The sequence below is a fragment of the Sebastes fasciatus genome, chromosome 2, assembly GCF_043250625.1.
Source record: "Sebastes fasciatus isolate fSebFas1 chromosome 2, fSebFas1.pri, whole genome shotgun sequence".
Lineage (NCBI taxonomy): Eukaryota > Metazoa > Chordata > Actinopteri > Perciformes > Sebastidae > Sebastes > Sebastes fasciatus.
This window is the reverse complement of record NC_133796.1, coordinates 16111814-16127427: the sequence shown is the minus strand read 5'-3', so window position 1 is coordinate 16127427 and position 15614 is coordinate 16111814. Positions and strand designations below refer to the sequence as shown.

The 15614-nt window shown below is 41.5% G+C and overlaps 1 protein-coding gene and 1 non-coding gene across 2 annotated transcripts in view; both read left to right on the top strand.

Annotated features, from left to right (window-relative positions):
• Positions 1-22: 22 nt before the first annotated feature.
• On the top strand, positions 23-94 carry trnah-gug (transfer RNA histidin (anticodon GUG)). The gene has a single exon. It is a non-coding gene; the product is annotated as a tRNA-His (tRNA).
• Positions 95-2975: 2881 nt separating this feature from the next.
• Positions 2976-15614, top strand: part of frmd5b (FERM domain containing 5b) — a 75024-nt gene continuing 62385 nt past the window's right edge. Inside the window, exon 1 of the mRNA XM_074611648.1 lies at positions 2976-3367. Within this exon, the coding sequence (XP_074467749.1) occupies positions 3266-3367 (102 nt within the window). The 5' untranslated portion in view covers positions 2976-3265. The remainder of the gene's footprint in view (positions 3368-15614) is intronic.

Sequence of the window (15614 nt, the reverse complement as noted above, 5' to 3'; positions counted from 1 at the left end):
ATCCGCCAGCTCATCGTAGCTCGCCGTGATCGTATAGTGGTTAGTACTCTGCGTTGTGGCCGCAGCAACCCCGGTTCGAATCCGGGTCACGGCATTGTGGGACAATGTCACGGCAGATGGGCTGTTCTTTTGATACTGATTATTATTATTACGGACAAAAGCCGGTTATACTAGTTCAACACAACATCCAAGTTTTTAACATTAAAAGAGCCATATTATGGTGGACCTCAGTGGTGGAATACATTTACTCAAGTACTGGAGCCAACTTAACCTACAAAATAGAGGTACTTTCACTTGATTGTACACAGCTCATCTTTGGTTTAGCTACAAGAAAAGTAGTATACGAAGGCTCATAGTGGCTTACAATGATGCAATGAGGTTGTTGCTTCGGGTTCCCAAATGGCATAGTGCCAGTCAACTGTTTGTGTCCTCTGGTATTCCTACATGTGAGGCACTTTTAAGACATTTGATGTATAATTGTATTTGCCGTTTGGATGAGTCAGAGAACAGCATCATAGAGGCTTTAACCAACCCGAGCAGAAAACAGAAAACACTGGCGAGATAGCCTATACATATGAACTGAATGATGAACTGCTGTGGTTTTATCTTGTATGTTTTTTGTTTCTTTTTCTTTTATTGCTGCAGACCCTGCTGTGTGTCTGAAATAAAGTTTGAATTGAATAGAATTGAGTATTTCCATTTTATGCAGCTTTATACTCCTCTACATCACAGGGATTGTACTTCTAACTCCATAAAATGTATCTGACAGCTATAGTTACTTCTCAGATTATAATTTGGCATACCCCACCAGTCCAGTAAAACCATGTATCTCGAAATGTGTTGATTTTTTTTATGTGTTTTTTTTTTTCTGATGAACTGAAGGATTAAATGTTCCTTTATGGGCTGAGAAATTCATCATACTTATAAAATAAACGTTTAAAAAACAAACAAGGACAAAAACAAAATTGGATCAGAAGTTGACTTTTTAGAGATATGTTCTCACAAACATAATTTATGATTTTATAGATATATATATATATGGTGCATTGCTGTAAAGATTAAACTACCCAACAGTACAAAGTTATAATCAGCACAACGTTAAACATTTAGCCTACAGTAAAATGCAACATACACATGAATGCACCAGCAATATTAATCCCAAAACACTGACAGGGAACATTTTACAGCACAATGAATACTTTCACTTTTTAAGTTAATTTTGCTGATAATACTTACATCGTTTTACTTAAGTAGGCCAATAAGGTTTTGAATGCAGGACTTTTACTTGTGGTGGAGTATTTTCAGTGTAGTATCGCTGCTATTACTACACCATTAAGTGTTTTGTAGAGAAATTTTGTTCAATTCATAGTCCTTACTGTAAAACACCACCAGAGGGAGACACAGTCAAGGAAACTGGAGGACTATATTGTTAACAGGTTGGCTCAAACTCATACAACAGAGACTCTCTGCAGTATTCAATTAGGATGTTAAAGGTCAGAAAAAGCTGAGACGATGGGCTATACAGGGGGCATTATTTCACTGTAACCTTTGAGCAAGGCATTTAATCCCCATTGGTTTCAACAGATCTCAATGCATTCTGCTGTGTAGGTCTCAGGTCTAAATTCATGAATGTGAAGGAAAGCCCATCCTATATTCAGCCTATTTATTTTTTTACTTTATTAGGCTACATTTAGGCTATAAAAGTAATGCTTTTCGAGCCATTTGACTCTTCTACCAAACTGGTTTCACGAGACATGATAGTGTAACAGTAACATCATCAGATGGAAATAATGTTTCTCTTTGTTTTACATGACTACATATCATACCGTAGTAGTGCTGAGTGACTACAAGAGGAAGACAGGTAATCAACCTGTGGAGGAAACAATGTTAAAAAGTAATGCTGCCTTTGAGATCTGTCGGATATATCCCGATTAAATAAAGGGTGCGTGTCAACGGAGTGGTAAATGGGGAAAATCTGGCTCATGCTTGGTGACGTTTAAGTCATTAAGCGCATAAACAAATATTAAAGCTGAAGTAGGCGAGATTGGAGCAAAATAAGATTTTAAAAAACATATTTTTTATAAAACGGTCACTATATGCTGACATTAGTACATGACACAGGTAATCTGAAAAAAAATCACGTGCCTCTGTGTCCTCCGGTGCTCCTAATGGCATCTGCAAGATTTCACAGACCAGAGGAAAACAACCAATCAGAGCCTAGCTGGAGTCCGATCAAACTAGGCAGCGCTGATCAAATATGAATCAATATTCTGTTACTGTAATGCCTATTTCTCACCTCAAATGTTTTCAGAAACATCTTGTAGTGTACTGTTTAGCTGTAAAATGAGAAAGTTTGTGACCTGGCAGTCATGTTGAGATCAGTTGAGGAAATACCAATCACCGCCCACCAGACTGAGCACAGCCAATAGGAACGCTCTCTCTCTGAAATTACCTTTGATTGGCCAAAGTCTCCTGTCACGGGCTAGATGTTTTAAAGCCTGAAAACAGAGCTATGAGTAGGTGCAGAAGTCTAGTTTTCTCACAGAAAACTTGTATTACAATATGCTGAAAGGTTATTATGGAATTTTTGCCCGATGATGCCTAAAAATTGTTCCCTACTGATCCTTTAAAGTGATGCATTTAATGGTTATAGTTATTTATATGACATTACATGTAATATTGATGTGCATTCTTAGCAGCATATATGTCTAGTTACATTATAAAATGTTGAATGTCAGTTCATCAACTTCTGCAGCAGCATGTTTGATCCCCCACATCCCTACTGTGTTATTATTCCCAACCATGTGGCTGCAGTCACGACCACCACCAGCCTATCGGAATGTCGCCTCCATCGTTAACTCTGTGAAGCATCACCTCATTCATCGCTCCGGTTGGATGACCGACCCGCCACTCATCAGCCTCAGCACCGCCCAGCAGCATCTACAGCGGCATGGCAACGGTGAGGAGACGGGAGGAGGAGGAGGTGTGATGATGGGGAGGGTGGTGATCAGTCTAACCGGACCAGAGAGAGTACAGCAGCAGCAGCAGCAGCACTATTTCCACTCCTCTGACTGAAGAAACTCACCGTGTGGCACCAGACACACACTGATGAAACGATGCACCACCACCGCCGCTGCAGCTCCGCACAGCTGACCAGGTGTTGGACTAAACAACAGGGACGTCGTTATTAACGTGACAGAAGATAAACTTGTATGTATGCGCTGTGCAACCTTCTCCCTGGTCCCGTACGCAGACGACCGAGAAGATGCTGAGCCGACTGATGAGCAGCAGCATCAGGAGTCTGGACCGGGAATGCAACTGCACTGTGAGGCTGCTGGACGACTCAGAGTACACCTGCACGATTCAGGTCAGTGGGGACCAGTTTCTCATATCACCTTGTTGTGGAGGACGTGCTATTGTAACGGTGAGGTGATCAGGTACAAATCACATCTCTCCATCTGCAGCAAAGGAGGTGTCATCTATACCTTAACTCATCACATATCTGAATGATGCTGATGTGTGTTTTATGGCCAGATGTGTGTCATCAATGGGATGCAGATGTTGCTGACGTCAGAGATCACACCTGTGTGAGACATCATGACGTGCATTGCGTCAAGGATGATTAATTAGTTGACAACATGAAACAAAAATAACATCTCTGTATAAGCTGTTGTCATTTTCAGCAGCTTCATGCATGCATCGATTTGAATGCATTACGAAAACAAATCTGGATAATCTGATCTTGAACGATTTCAGTGGAGGGCTCAGAGAGGATTTCTCTTGGCTATACATGAGACAGACAGACAGACAGAGGCATAAGAGGGGTTTTGTTCTATAACCAGGGGAAGTTAAATGGTGTTTAGACTCTAATTAGTCTAAAATACAGGTCTCATACACCCACGTTGTCGATTTGCCCTTCAGACTGACCCTGGGTTTGACCGTGGAGGATCACTTTGCTATGCTTTTTTGGACCCCAGGAAGAAAAGCCTCTGTTTTGATGAAGCAAATGGCTTTTCATTGTCTGCGATATAACCTACAGATGAAGTGATGAAGATGCAACCCACTTGCAGCAAGACTTAACTGATCCAAACTTTCTTGGTACCATGAAGGTTGGAAGTGTGACAAATATAAGGGGCAGTCAGAGGTTTCCTCTGCTCAATCTGTCTTGTCTCTTATCAATAAAATTGCATTAGCACACCTCTCTTCCACCACTTAAAACAGTTGAAGTTGTATAAAAGGACACAAAATAACCATCCTACTCCGGGACGCATTTAATAAAGCTGCATGTTGGTAAATATTAAAGTAGCTTTTTAAGTAACTTAAACCTGTAGTAGGCAGAATGTTTTTGGCATCATTGGGCAAAAATTCCATAATAACCTTTCAGCATATTGTAATTCAAGTGCTCTGAGAGAAAACTAGATTTCCGCACCTCCTCATGGCTCCGTTTTCAGGCTTTAGAAAATCTAGCCCGTGACAGGAGACTTTGGCCAATCACAGGTCATTTCAGAGAGCGAGCGTTCCTATTGAGCGTTCCTATTGAGCGTTCCTATTGGCTGTGCTCCAGCTGGTGGGCGGTGCTTGGTATATCCTCAACTGATCTCAACATGGCTGCTGGGTCACAAACTTTCATATTTTACAGTTAAACAGTACACTACAAGATGATTCTAAAAACATTTTATGCGAGAAATAGGCATTAGAGTAACAGAATATTGATTCATATTTGATCAGCGCTGCCTAGTTTGACCGTTTCATCGGAGTTTGCGAGTGATTGACAACTGCTCAGAGACGGCAAGTCTACAGCTCGGCTCCCCACTGCAGCTTTAAGTGCCTTCGGTCTAGTACTGTGGGCTCCACCAAGATTTTATTGTGGCGGAGAAGCATTTATCGCGTTCTGGTTACTCGGTGTAGATTAGTACCTTTTATTCCCTTGGCAGTTTTATTGTTAAGTCTCCCATATACTCTGGTATTGATTCATTCTGCACACATTGGATTAGGCAGTCAGTCTCTCAGTCAGTGAGTCCCCTTGCAGAATTCTTTGATGCATTTCTCTTTATTTCTTGCACTTCTTGAGTTGTCTAAAAAAATCAATTGTATTGACATGAATGAAGGTGAGACATGACTAGAGTCAGTAAACAGACTGTGTTTATAAGCGAGAGAGCAGGGGGAGTAAGCGCAAGTGATTAATGTCCATTACCTTCTCTGTAAATCAAGTGTGTGTGTATAGTGTGTGTGTGTGTGTGCGTGTGTGCTTGCCTGAGATGTCTTTAGCGCGGCTGCATCATTGACAGGTCTGCTGTGCATCATCTAACCTGGTCGTCGTTTGCCGGCACTGCGTTTGAAGCTCGTTACTCGAAGGGATTCCGTCGCTGCTGAATTAGACATGACAGCACACAAAGACCATCACCGCACCTGTTCATTTCTATGATCTGACGGCAAAGCAAGCCTTTCAACGTCTAACATCTTAAAGTGTCAGCGCTCGGGGGACAGATGAAACGGTGGTTTTACGTCAGTCTCGGGTTCCTGCTTTTCCTGTCTAACTAAATATCGTCAACAAGTGGGAGGCCCGTGATTGTTTTTCTTGAGATGTCACACAGGCAGTCATGTTTTTAATTTAATGTGTGTGGGAGTATGCAGTCAAATAGTTGTGGTAGTGATGCTCGGGCCCCGAGGTTAACTTTCTATCAATTCCGTTTTACAAGCAAGGGGAAGACAGTGTGTGTAGTGTTTTTTGATGAGTTGTGTTTACCAAAGTACAGCCCGCACTTGTTCCCCCTTGACTTTTGAGCAGCTCTGTCATGATTCAAAGTGTTTGGCTGTCAAGATATGCTGATCCCACCCTTTTAGCAACTGAAAGCACACAGCACAGTAGGGACGAATGTTTCATTTCTAGTGGAGCTTCTATTTAGAGAGATTAGCTCTCTACTGGCATATTTCATTGTTTCCACCATGGGAAATAATGAAATATGCTATTATTTCACACTATGGGGCTCTTGATGAAGCACAACTGTTCTAAATGAAAACATAAATAGGATCATCGGCTTAATCAATTGTCTATTGTCTGCAACAACAACGTCACCATTTATGTGCTGGCATTAGAATGTGTAAACACGACATTTAGGGAGTTACACAAAGCGTCTGCGATGCTAAATAAGCCCTGGTGAACATGTAATTTTCCATCTGCATAAAGGACATCATTACAGTGACCTTACTGGAGCATGACAACACCGTTGGCTCGCTGAAAATGGGAGCGGACGGCTGCTGCACACCTTGGGAGATGTGGCCCAGAATGAAGGCCCCTCATGGGGCTCAGCAACGGTCACACTCTCCATTTAGCTCAATTAGCCTACACCTCGAACTGCTGCTGACTGAAAACCCATCATAGTGGAATGACGGTTGATATGACCTTCATAAACCGAAGAAAAATATCACTGTGAAGGCAGCGTGGAGTGGAATAAGAAGGCAGCCAGGCAAAGATGAAGAGAACAAGTCCTGTTTTTTAACATGGAGACAGGGGTTTGTCAGGCTTACCTGCCGACCTCATCAGATTCCACTACCACCACCCATTTATCTCACCCATACGGTGTGTCTGTCCCCTTCTCCTACTGATGACATGGTGCTGAATACATCATAGCCCTGGAAGCATTGGAAGACTCGTGTCTATTGATTTCTCCTGTCCTTTCAACGCCATTCATTCCTCCGGGATGTTCACAGGCTTCTCACAGTCACAATACACTCCCTCAAAGCCTCAATCCAGGATTAATTGGTGGGGAAAAGGTGGATGGTGTTGAGAGTGGCGCTCAAAGTCACCATAGAAGCTTTGGGAAGCCCTAGAGAGGCGCTTGGAGGCCCTAGGCAGCAAAAAACAGGATAGTGGTACTATATGTTTAGCCACATGATGATGCCTCACTAGACATGGCCTGGCAATAATCGTAGAGCTGCAACATGGAAAACACTGGCCACTTCATAGATTTTTTGCCATTGTGGGCAATGTAGCAAATTAATCGTAAATGGTGCTTTAATCCAAAGTGTTTCACATTTCACCTCTCATTCACGCATTCCCAAACACACTCAGCACTTCAAAAGCAGTGTTTCTGTGGGGGAGAGTAACTCCCTTTGGGCTTTGTAACTTTGCAGACCTTTTGCACAAAAAAATATATATATAACACACTACAGAAAAGGGAAAAAGTACAAAAGCACAATAGGTCCTCTTTAATGGACAAGGCTGAGTATAAATAAAAGACAAAACCAACATTTAATTGATCCTACTAACAAGTGTTGTCTGTGAAGCCAATAAGATATATCTTATTCCTCTGTGCTACAGAACTCCATAGTCATCCAACAACTTAAGAGCACTTTAATGAGCCACAGTGTTGGACAGGGTGACATGTTCCTTCATTACAATGAACAAAGGCACTGCATAGTGCCAATACACCTTCCTGGTGTCCAAACTATACAATACATAGCGAGGGAAAGACAGAGCTGGTGTCTCCATGACGGATTAGTTGGAAGAGTGAATGAGAGTTTTACAGGGTGGTGTGATTGTTAGTGTAGAGTTTGGGGGGGTTCACTGCATTTGTGTCCTCCTACTCTTTAAGTTACTGTGCATCTTGTTATTTTTGTCCTGGAAACTATTTACAGTGTGTCTCTTGTTCCAATTTAGATTCAACATAGATTCACTGTAATTAAAGAAACGCACAAATACGAGGATTATTTAGATCCATGTTGTGTTTGGCAGTTATACCCCGGACGGCTTTGAATTATCATTGAGTGTGTGTTAAGCAGTTACGGCCTACCACTGTTAATCAGCAGTATCTCATTAGATAACACACAAGAGTAGAATAAACACTCCACTGCCCCACATTCATATAGTTACATTGAATGAGTTTATTATAGGAACACCCATGTGATTCAGTCAACACCCATAGCATCCAACTCAATCTCACATTTTTAACTGAGTAAACATAAAAATTCAACGGGGGCACTGTGGGCCATTTGCTCTAAATTAATATTCCTTCCATGAACCAAAAGAGATGGAAAGCAAGATGAACGATGGGATATCATTGATCCAGAGAGGCGTACCTCATCACTGAGTGGTTCAGTCACCTGGCACCAGCTCAGATCCTGTATAGTCCACTAATGAAATTAGGGCCGCTCTTTTGAAGCCAAATGCAGAACTTGGAAGGAGCTCCTCTTGTTATGCGTTGTGAATGCATTATTGAAATAGGTTGCTCTTGTCTCCTAAGTGGTCTCCCTGCACTCAAATTGTTTTCTTCTCAGCGTGCACTGCTAAAATTGGAATAGAGGTTGTAACATATTTTGTTTTCATACATGCAAGTGTCTGCTCCTCTGTTTATCTTGCCTTCACCTCCTTACTGAAATAATGATACTGTCTAGAATCTTACCTCTAAATGAAACAAGAGGTTTCATCATTTAAAAATGGGTCCAAACAAACCAGATCTCTGCCAAATACTAATGTGCAAATGGCTTTTATTTTATTTTATTTTTTTAGTCCAGAAGAAGAACCCAGAGAGTGCTGGAGAATTTACATTAACATTAACATAAATTAGAAAGAATGCAAGTTTAAGGCACTTCTGCATTGGCTTCACTCCTCAGACCCTGGATGTTGCCGCCTGCTCAAAACACACAGTACAGCTGAGGCTGATGGGGATGAGTCTCGCAGATTTTAGTATCAAGTATTGGACAAAATAAAATTTGCTGCTGATGATGGCGCTAGATGAAAAGTCATCCTGAGGAGGACATGAATGTCTGCACCAAATTGCACGGCAATTCATTAATTAGTTGTGATGAAATTTCACTCAAAACCACAAATGTTTACCTCATGGGGGCGCTAGAGGAAAACTCAGAAGATCACCAAAGTCATTGAGGTTCATCCTCTGGGAACCATGAATGTCTGTACAAAATTTCACGGCAAGCCATCCAATGGTTGCTGAGATATTTAAGTTTGAACCACAGTGGTGGGCTGACTGACATTGCCATCCATAGTTAAAAACATTTAAATAATGAATATATGCCGGCTTAAACTTGTTGAATGTGGGGATGTGCTCACTTTTTCAGTTACATATCTGAGATATTTTTGGGTTTGTAACTTTTGGTCAGAGAAAGTAAGCACTTTGAAGTCATCACTTTGGGCTCTGGTAATGTCTGATGGGCATTCGTCAGTATTTATGACATTTTATTGACTACAGTAAATGTGTAATCAGTCAAACAAAGAAATAATCAATAGGTTACTCAATATGACAGCTTTAGGAAACTGACAGCCAAGATTTTGAGACTTGATGCAGTCAGTGGAGAGCCCACCAACCTGTGATTTGGGCTGTGCCGCCTGTTCACGTGTTTGAATCTTGGATATGCTGAGACATGCATGAATGCGCTCACTTCACTCAGAAACTGCTGTCAAAATGTCTTTGATCGGGGCTCTCATTCTCAGCTGCTGTGGATCTGCTCAGCAGCTGATAACAGAAATCTGCTTGGATTGGTGAGCTCCCATATGTCGGCAAAAGGAGCTAAATGGGAAATATTATACGGTGTTCTGTCTGTATTTTTAGACATCTAAATAATAAGTTCATTTCTGAGTCTGTTGGTAGCCTCTCTCTCACACCACAGCTGAAGGTGCTACGTGTGGCACCTTGAACTGTATGAACAGTGAAGAGCATTCATGCTCAGTCAGCCCTTCTTCATAAAGGTTTATCATACAGTATTCAGCATTTGGTTATTGGATAGACAAATCTGAATTTCACAGGACATCCAAACATCCAGCCTGTGGCTCATAAGCATGGGATTGGAGAGCTTTTAGCCCATAATAATCCACAGACTGGGAATTCTGGTCCCCTAAATAAATTTTTTCTAACCTGTACAAGCTTAATATGGAATAAAAGTAGGATGTGCTTTAGACAGAGCTCCTGCTTATCAGCCTCGCTGCCAGCTACAAGCCGCCCTGCTGAAATCTGCAAGAGACTTCCTGACGTGAAGGCGCCTGGCTAAATAACATGTTAATCCATAATGTGGAGGAATAGTGAGGTAAACCCTTAAGGCTTTGGTGGGCTCTCAGATTAGGACATTTGGCTGTTGGCCATAACAGTAATATCTACGACTCCAGTGACGTCAGGGCCTCTACTCCGCTCATGCACCACACTGACTGATTGTTTTAGTCAGCACATGCACGACCACTATAGTAACTGTGCAGATTGATTGTTATGAGAAGTGATTAAATCCGAACCCAAATACTTTGCTCTCATGTAATAGGTTCATAGAAGACCAAGACATTGCAGTGTATTGGCTACTTCATGGTAACGAGCAATCAGTGAGGATTACTTTCAGTCTATATACCAATTCCAATGAATGTTAAATTTGTGCAGCTTTATCACTTTCAATATAATCAGTAGACTTTTAACTGACTATTCCACAGCTAATAACACAGTGGATTTTCAGGATTTTAAAGTCATTCAATTTCCATAATAATAATCATTTATTACGTATCTTAATAGTTGATACACCTGAACCAGGTAGTTTATTACATGTTTCATAATTAAAAGATACATTTTAGATGGAATATCACTGAACCGTGAGCCATTTTTCAATATTTATTTTAACTTTAGTTAATTTACTGGATATATTATTTAGAGGTGTAAGAAAATATCGAAAATAACAAGTATTGTGATATTATGTTTTGTGATACTGTATTGATTCTCAAAAACACTATTGGTTTTTAATTAATAGTTTACATGCAAAGATTACCTCAGTCAATACTTTATTTCATTTGCAAAGAGATGTGCCCTCTCAAAGTAGTGCTATGATGTTGGATGTTACAGGGACTGTGATAAATGCAGACCCCACTGTTCTGATTGCATTAAAAAAGTCAACTTTTTTTATTAGATTTTATGCCTATGCCAGTGTTTTCTTTATACTATGACAGTTTTCCTAAAATTTAATTTTAAAAAATCACAATATACCGTATCACCTTGCTTACAGTATCGCGATATATTGAATCATAACTCCTGTATCATGATACGTATCGTATCACCAGATTCTTGCCAATAAACAGCCATAATATTATTCAGTTCATTCTTGAACATGCCATTAAATTCATTACACTAGTGTCTGCCAGATGCATTGATATTACACACCTCAAAATGGTTAAAAACCTTTTTAATGTGTGTATGACTTTGCTAGGGAAATGCAAATCCTTTGGGTGAATAACACGATACGACTTGAATCAATTTCCATATGGATTCTGAATATTCTTCATTCATCATCATCTGCAGTGGGGTTTCCAGTCAGGTGTGAATGGAGGGATATTTAGTCTCAGATGTGCATCCATGTTCTGTCAATGACTTTCATTCAGAAATCATGCCAGCGAGGACGAATGAAATTGTGTATTTAAGGTTGAGGTTTCTGGGCTTTTGGCTCTCTAAATGTGTGTGTGACAAGAGTGCATATTTAATGTTGGTAATCTCTGATGCACTTGTTTCTGGAGGCGTTTGATGAGGTCAGCCTAGGTGATGCAGAAGCAGCAGTGCACATTCGGTTGCTCTATAGTGATGTCACTGCATTTGCTGTATAGCAGCATCTGGAGGAGCCACAGTTTATAGTGAAGCAAAGCTTATTTCTGCATACTCTGTCTCTCTCTTACTCTCCCTTTCGATGTCTCTTTTATGCTTCTTCTCTTTTCATGCTTTTTTCTCCTGGCTGGCCCCTAAATTCCTCAAAATCCCCCCTTTGTTCCTTTTCACTTTCATTTCTCCCCTTCTCCTCTCTCAGTCAGTAGCACTGCAGCTGAGCAGATTAATGAGCTTGCCCTGACTGAACCTGACACCGGTAGACGACACAGCGAAGACATGCTATACGTGACACAGCAATAAGGATGCTGGAGGCATTTCACTGAAGGCTATAGGCATCATAACCATTGTTAGCCCCTTAAAAGGCTTACGTATGCAACTTAGTCAGTACTTTGCATATAAAGTGGTTTCTTGGTGTTTATCCATGCTAGCGGCACGTCTCCAGGGATGGCAATGTTGGCCAGTCCAACACTGTGGTCCAGACTGTAACATCAACAACTGTTGAGTGGATTACTGTCACATTTGGCACAGACATCCGTGGTTCCAAGACGATGAATCCTACCGACTTTGGTGATCCCTGACTTTTCCTCTAGGGCCACCATGAGGTTTGTTTTTTTGAGTGAAATGTCTCAACAACTATTGGATGGATTGCTATAAAATTTGGCAGATATCTCCTTAAAGAAGTGTATCACAACTTGGTGCTCCCTTACCTTTCATCTAGCGCTATAGTCGGGTCAAATGTGTTCAATTCTGTCATTTCTGACTAAAGCTAGGACGCTAACCACTGTGCCTAAAAGAGTACTCCATCCAGCATTGCACTCCTACAACATTGTCAGACTCACCATGGACAGGTTTTTAAGAAGTATCACAATTGATGCAGTAGAACCAGAGACACCACCTTTTTTTTTAAATCCATGCTACGTTACCCATAATGCAACATGATTCAGATTCAGGTGTGTTATGCTAGTAGCAGCAAATGTGGTTTCCAGCCGCTATTGGTCACCTTCGACTGATTTTAAAATCGGGTTGAATTTCTTCCAGATCGGTTGTCGTTTATCAGACAGTTTGTGGGGGTCGGGTCACGACGCTTGATTAATCATCTGAACGATTTACAAGCGGGCTCTCGGACCATCGGATGGATTTCTGGCTGCATTTATTTTACATGTTGTGGCTAAAACTGTAGTCTTGAGACTGCTGTGATATAAAACAGAATTTCGCTGCAGTGCAGACCATTTTCTGCATCTTCCAGACACCTGCGCCCCCTTATTATTCTTTTCTTCTTCCTACTTTCCATTCATAATAGAATTGCGCAAAATTTCTGTCTGTTTGAATAAACTTCATCGAAATTTTCAGTAGACTGGGGGTTAACGTGTTAACGTTCAGTGTGCCTGGTCAATTGATCTGTACGGTGTGAGCATAAAAGCTGCAAGTTCTGGCTGTACAAGAAGGCCGATTAAGAATTGTAGTGTGAATTAAAACAACGTACGAGATCAATAAAATTGCACAAATTGGTGTTGTTCTTATGTTAAGCATTTGTAGCCTACTAATAGCATGCACTCATATACATTATTACAGTCTCTGTGGCCCCAAATGATCTTTTTAGCATTGCTTTAACCAGACCAGCCTTATTTTTCTCTCATAGTGAGGAAATAAATGGAAGTCAACAAGTAATGTAGAATATATTCATTCTCTGCCTCATTTTTTCATTGCTGTCTCAGCGAGGCGTTGTGTCTCTGCAGCCTTTGATGCTTTTAGAAATAAAAATGAGAGTGTAGAAAACTATTTACTGAAGACGAGTCTGTCTGCAGCCTGCTGACACGCCACGGTGCTCAAGTCCAAACAAACTCATGAGGAAGTGAAAAAGTGATTGCAGAAGATGAGGTCAAGAGCACATCGAGTCAAGCTGAGCTTCATCAGTTTAATTAAAATGGTAACGATCGGTTTTTGCAGATTTTCTGCACCGTGTAGTGTGAATATAAGCCGCCTGTATGGATGATTTTAATTTTATAGCTGAAACATCCATCCATCCATCTTCAACCGCTTATCCGGGATCGGGTCGCGGGGGCAACAGCTCCAGCAGGGGACCCCAAACTTCCCTTTCCCGGGCCACATTAACCAGCTCTGACTGGGGGATCCCGAGGCGTTCCCAGGCCAGAGTAGCTGAAACATAATTAAGTAATTGTCCTGTCATATTTGGGAGGCATCAAGGAGATTGTGGTTTAATGTGGGGATCTGAGCAGCAGCCAGACTGAATCACCCCACTGCATTATGGGAGCGGTTACATCTCGGGAATTATGTAGTACGACTACGACGGGACCGGGGGAGCTCAAAAGAAAAAAAAGGTTTGGAAATGGATGTTCCTTAGTTTTGTTATTCTGTCTGTGCCTGTCTTTCTAACATCTTTTCACACATCTCTCAACTAGTACATTCTGTCACTGCTCCATCCACAACATTTGGCCAGCTGCAGTAAGGTGTTAGAGGTACACCATGTCTTCAGAGAGCTGCAGTGAGCCTCTTAAGATTAGCAGAATGAATGTGTATTAGCCTCTCAACACTGGTTGATATCAGACCAGCAGAGAAATCCCCCCCTCCTCCCCAGCACAGGTTTTCTAGCAGGGAAATCTTTAAGGCTTTACAGAAATAAGAGAGCGGTTTCTTGTTCTCGCTGGAGTCTTCGCCACTGCTCCTCTTCCTCTTCTTTTATGTCAAACTTGAAAGGGGAGACGAGGCTTATTTGGGAAAGGCAGGGAGTTTGAGGACGTCACCGGAGAAGAAGAGTTCAGGCACAGCGATGATTTTGTGCAGACTGACGTCAGACGCTCTGAACTTGGAAAAAAATCATTCTGGCGTGATTTGTTTTTCTGCTCAGACACGGGCCTCGTGTGTTATTCATGATTCAGTTCCTGCTGGATCCAACGGTTGATATTTAATCACCATACTAATGATGTTTTCAGCGAGGTGCTCTTAATTGTTAGTGTGTCTTCTCTTTACTTGTGTGTTTGCATGTGCGCTGGTATTTGTGTGTGTCAGTGTTAAAAAAAAGAAGCGTTTGCTTGCTGATTTGTGTGAATTCATGCATAAATAAAAGATGGCACAATAAAAAAAAACGTTGCTGGTGTCATTTGTCCACTGGGGTGTGAGTTGGGTGCTTTGTGAAGAAAAGGCAAAAAGCTTTAATTACATACGGATGCTGACGTTGTGTTGGGCTGCTTGCTGGCTCGGCACATTACAGAAAACAGTATCCTCTGAGTGTGCATGCTTGTGTGTGTGTGTGTGTGTGTGTGTGTGTGTGTGTGTGTGTGTGTGTGTGTGTGTGTGTCTGCAGGTGCTTTGGGAAGCAAGGTTTACATTGGACAAGAGGAAGTGGAGATATTACACCATAAAGACGACTGTAATGACTCCAGGACTCTCACCAGGGTAACACACTGTGTCTGCTAATTACTCTGCAGCAGAACGATAAAATGCAAATGAAATGAGGCAATACGATATATAGCTGTTAAAGATGTCACTTCTATAATTTGTATGATTCTTATAGCTGAATGAGGTTCTGCAATGCTGGGATTTTGTTTTTGTTTTTGTGATGTGAGCAGTTTAAACACAGAACAACAGGCCTGGGGATGTGCAGTGATGTCTGACACAGCTACACCAATGTGTTCACTGTTTGTCATTTATGTGTATGAAGATGGTGTAGTTCATACAGTAGGCTCATCATATACTAATGTAGAGAGCCTGTGTCTGTGTGGTCAGTTCAGGCCGCGTGTTGCGGTTTGTGGTGTGTGTGTTTACGTTGTAGTTGTCTTGTTTGTCGTCCCCTGAGAGCGTACTGGGAGCGGGCTGTCTGCGCTGTAATGTGGGATGAAGAAGCTGTGCTCTTTCTGTTAGATGCACAGAGCCAAGGTCATGTATGCAAAACTACTATTTGGTTAAGAAATTCAACACGGCGGGTGTGAAAGTCAAACCCACTGCTCCGAGAGTCCCTTTGACAGTGCAATAATAATAGAGAGCATCAAGGCTATTAATCAGTGCCAGTACCAGATT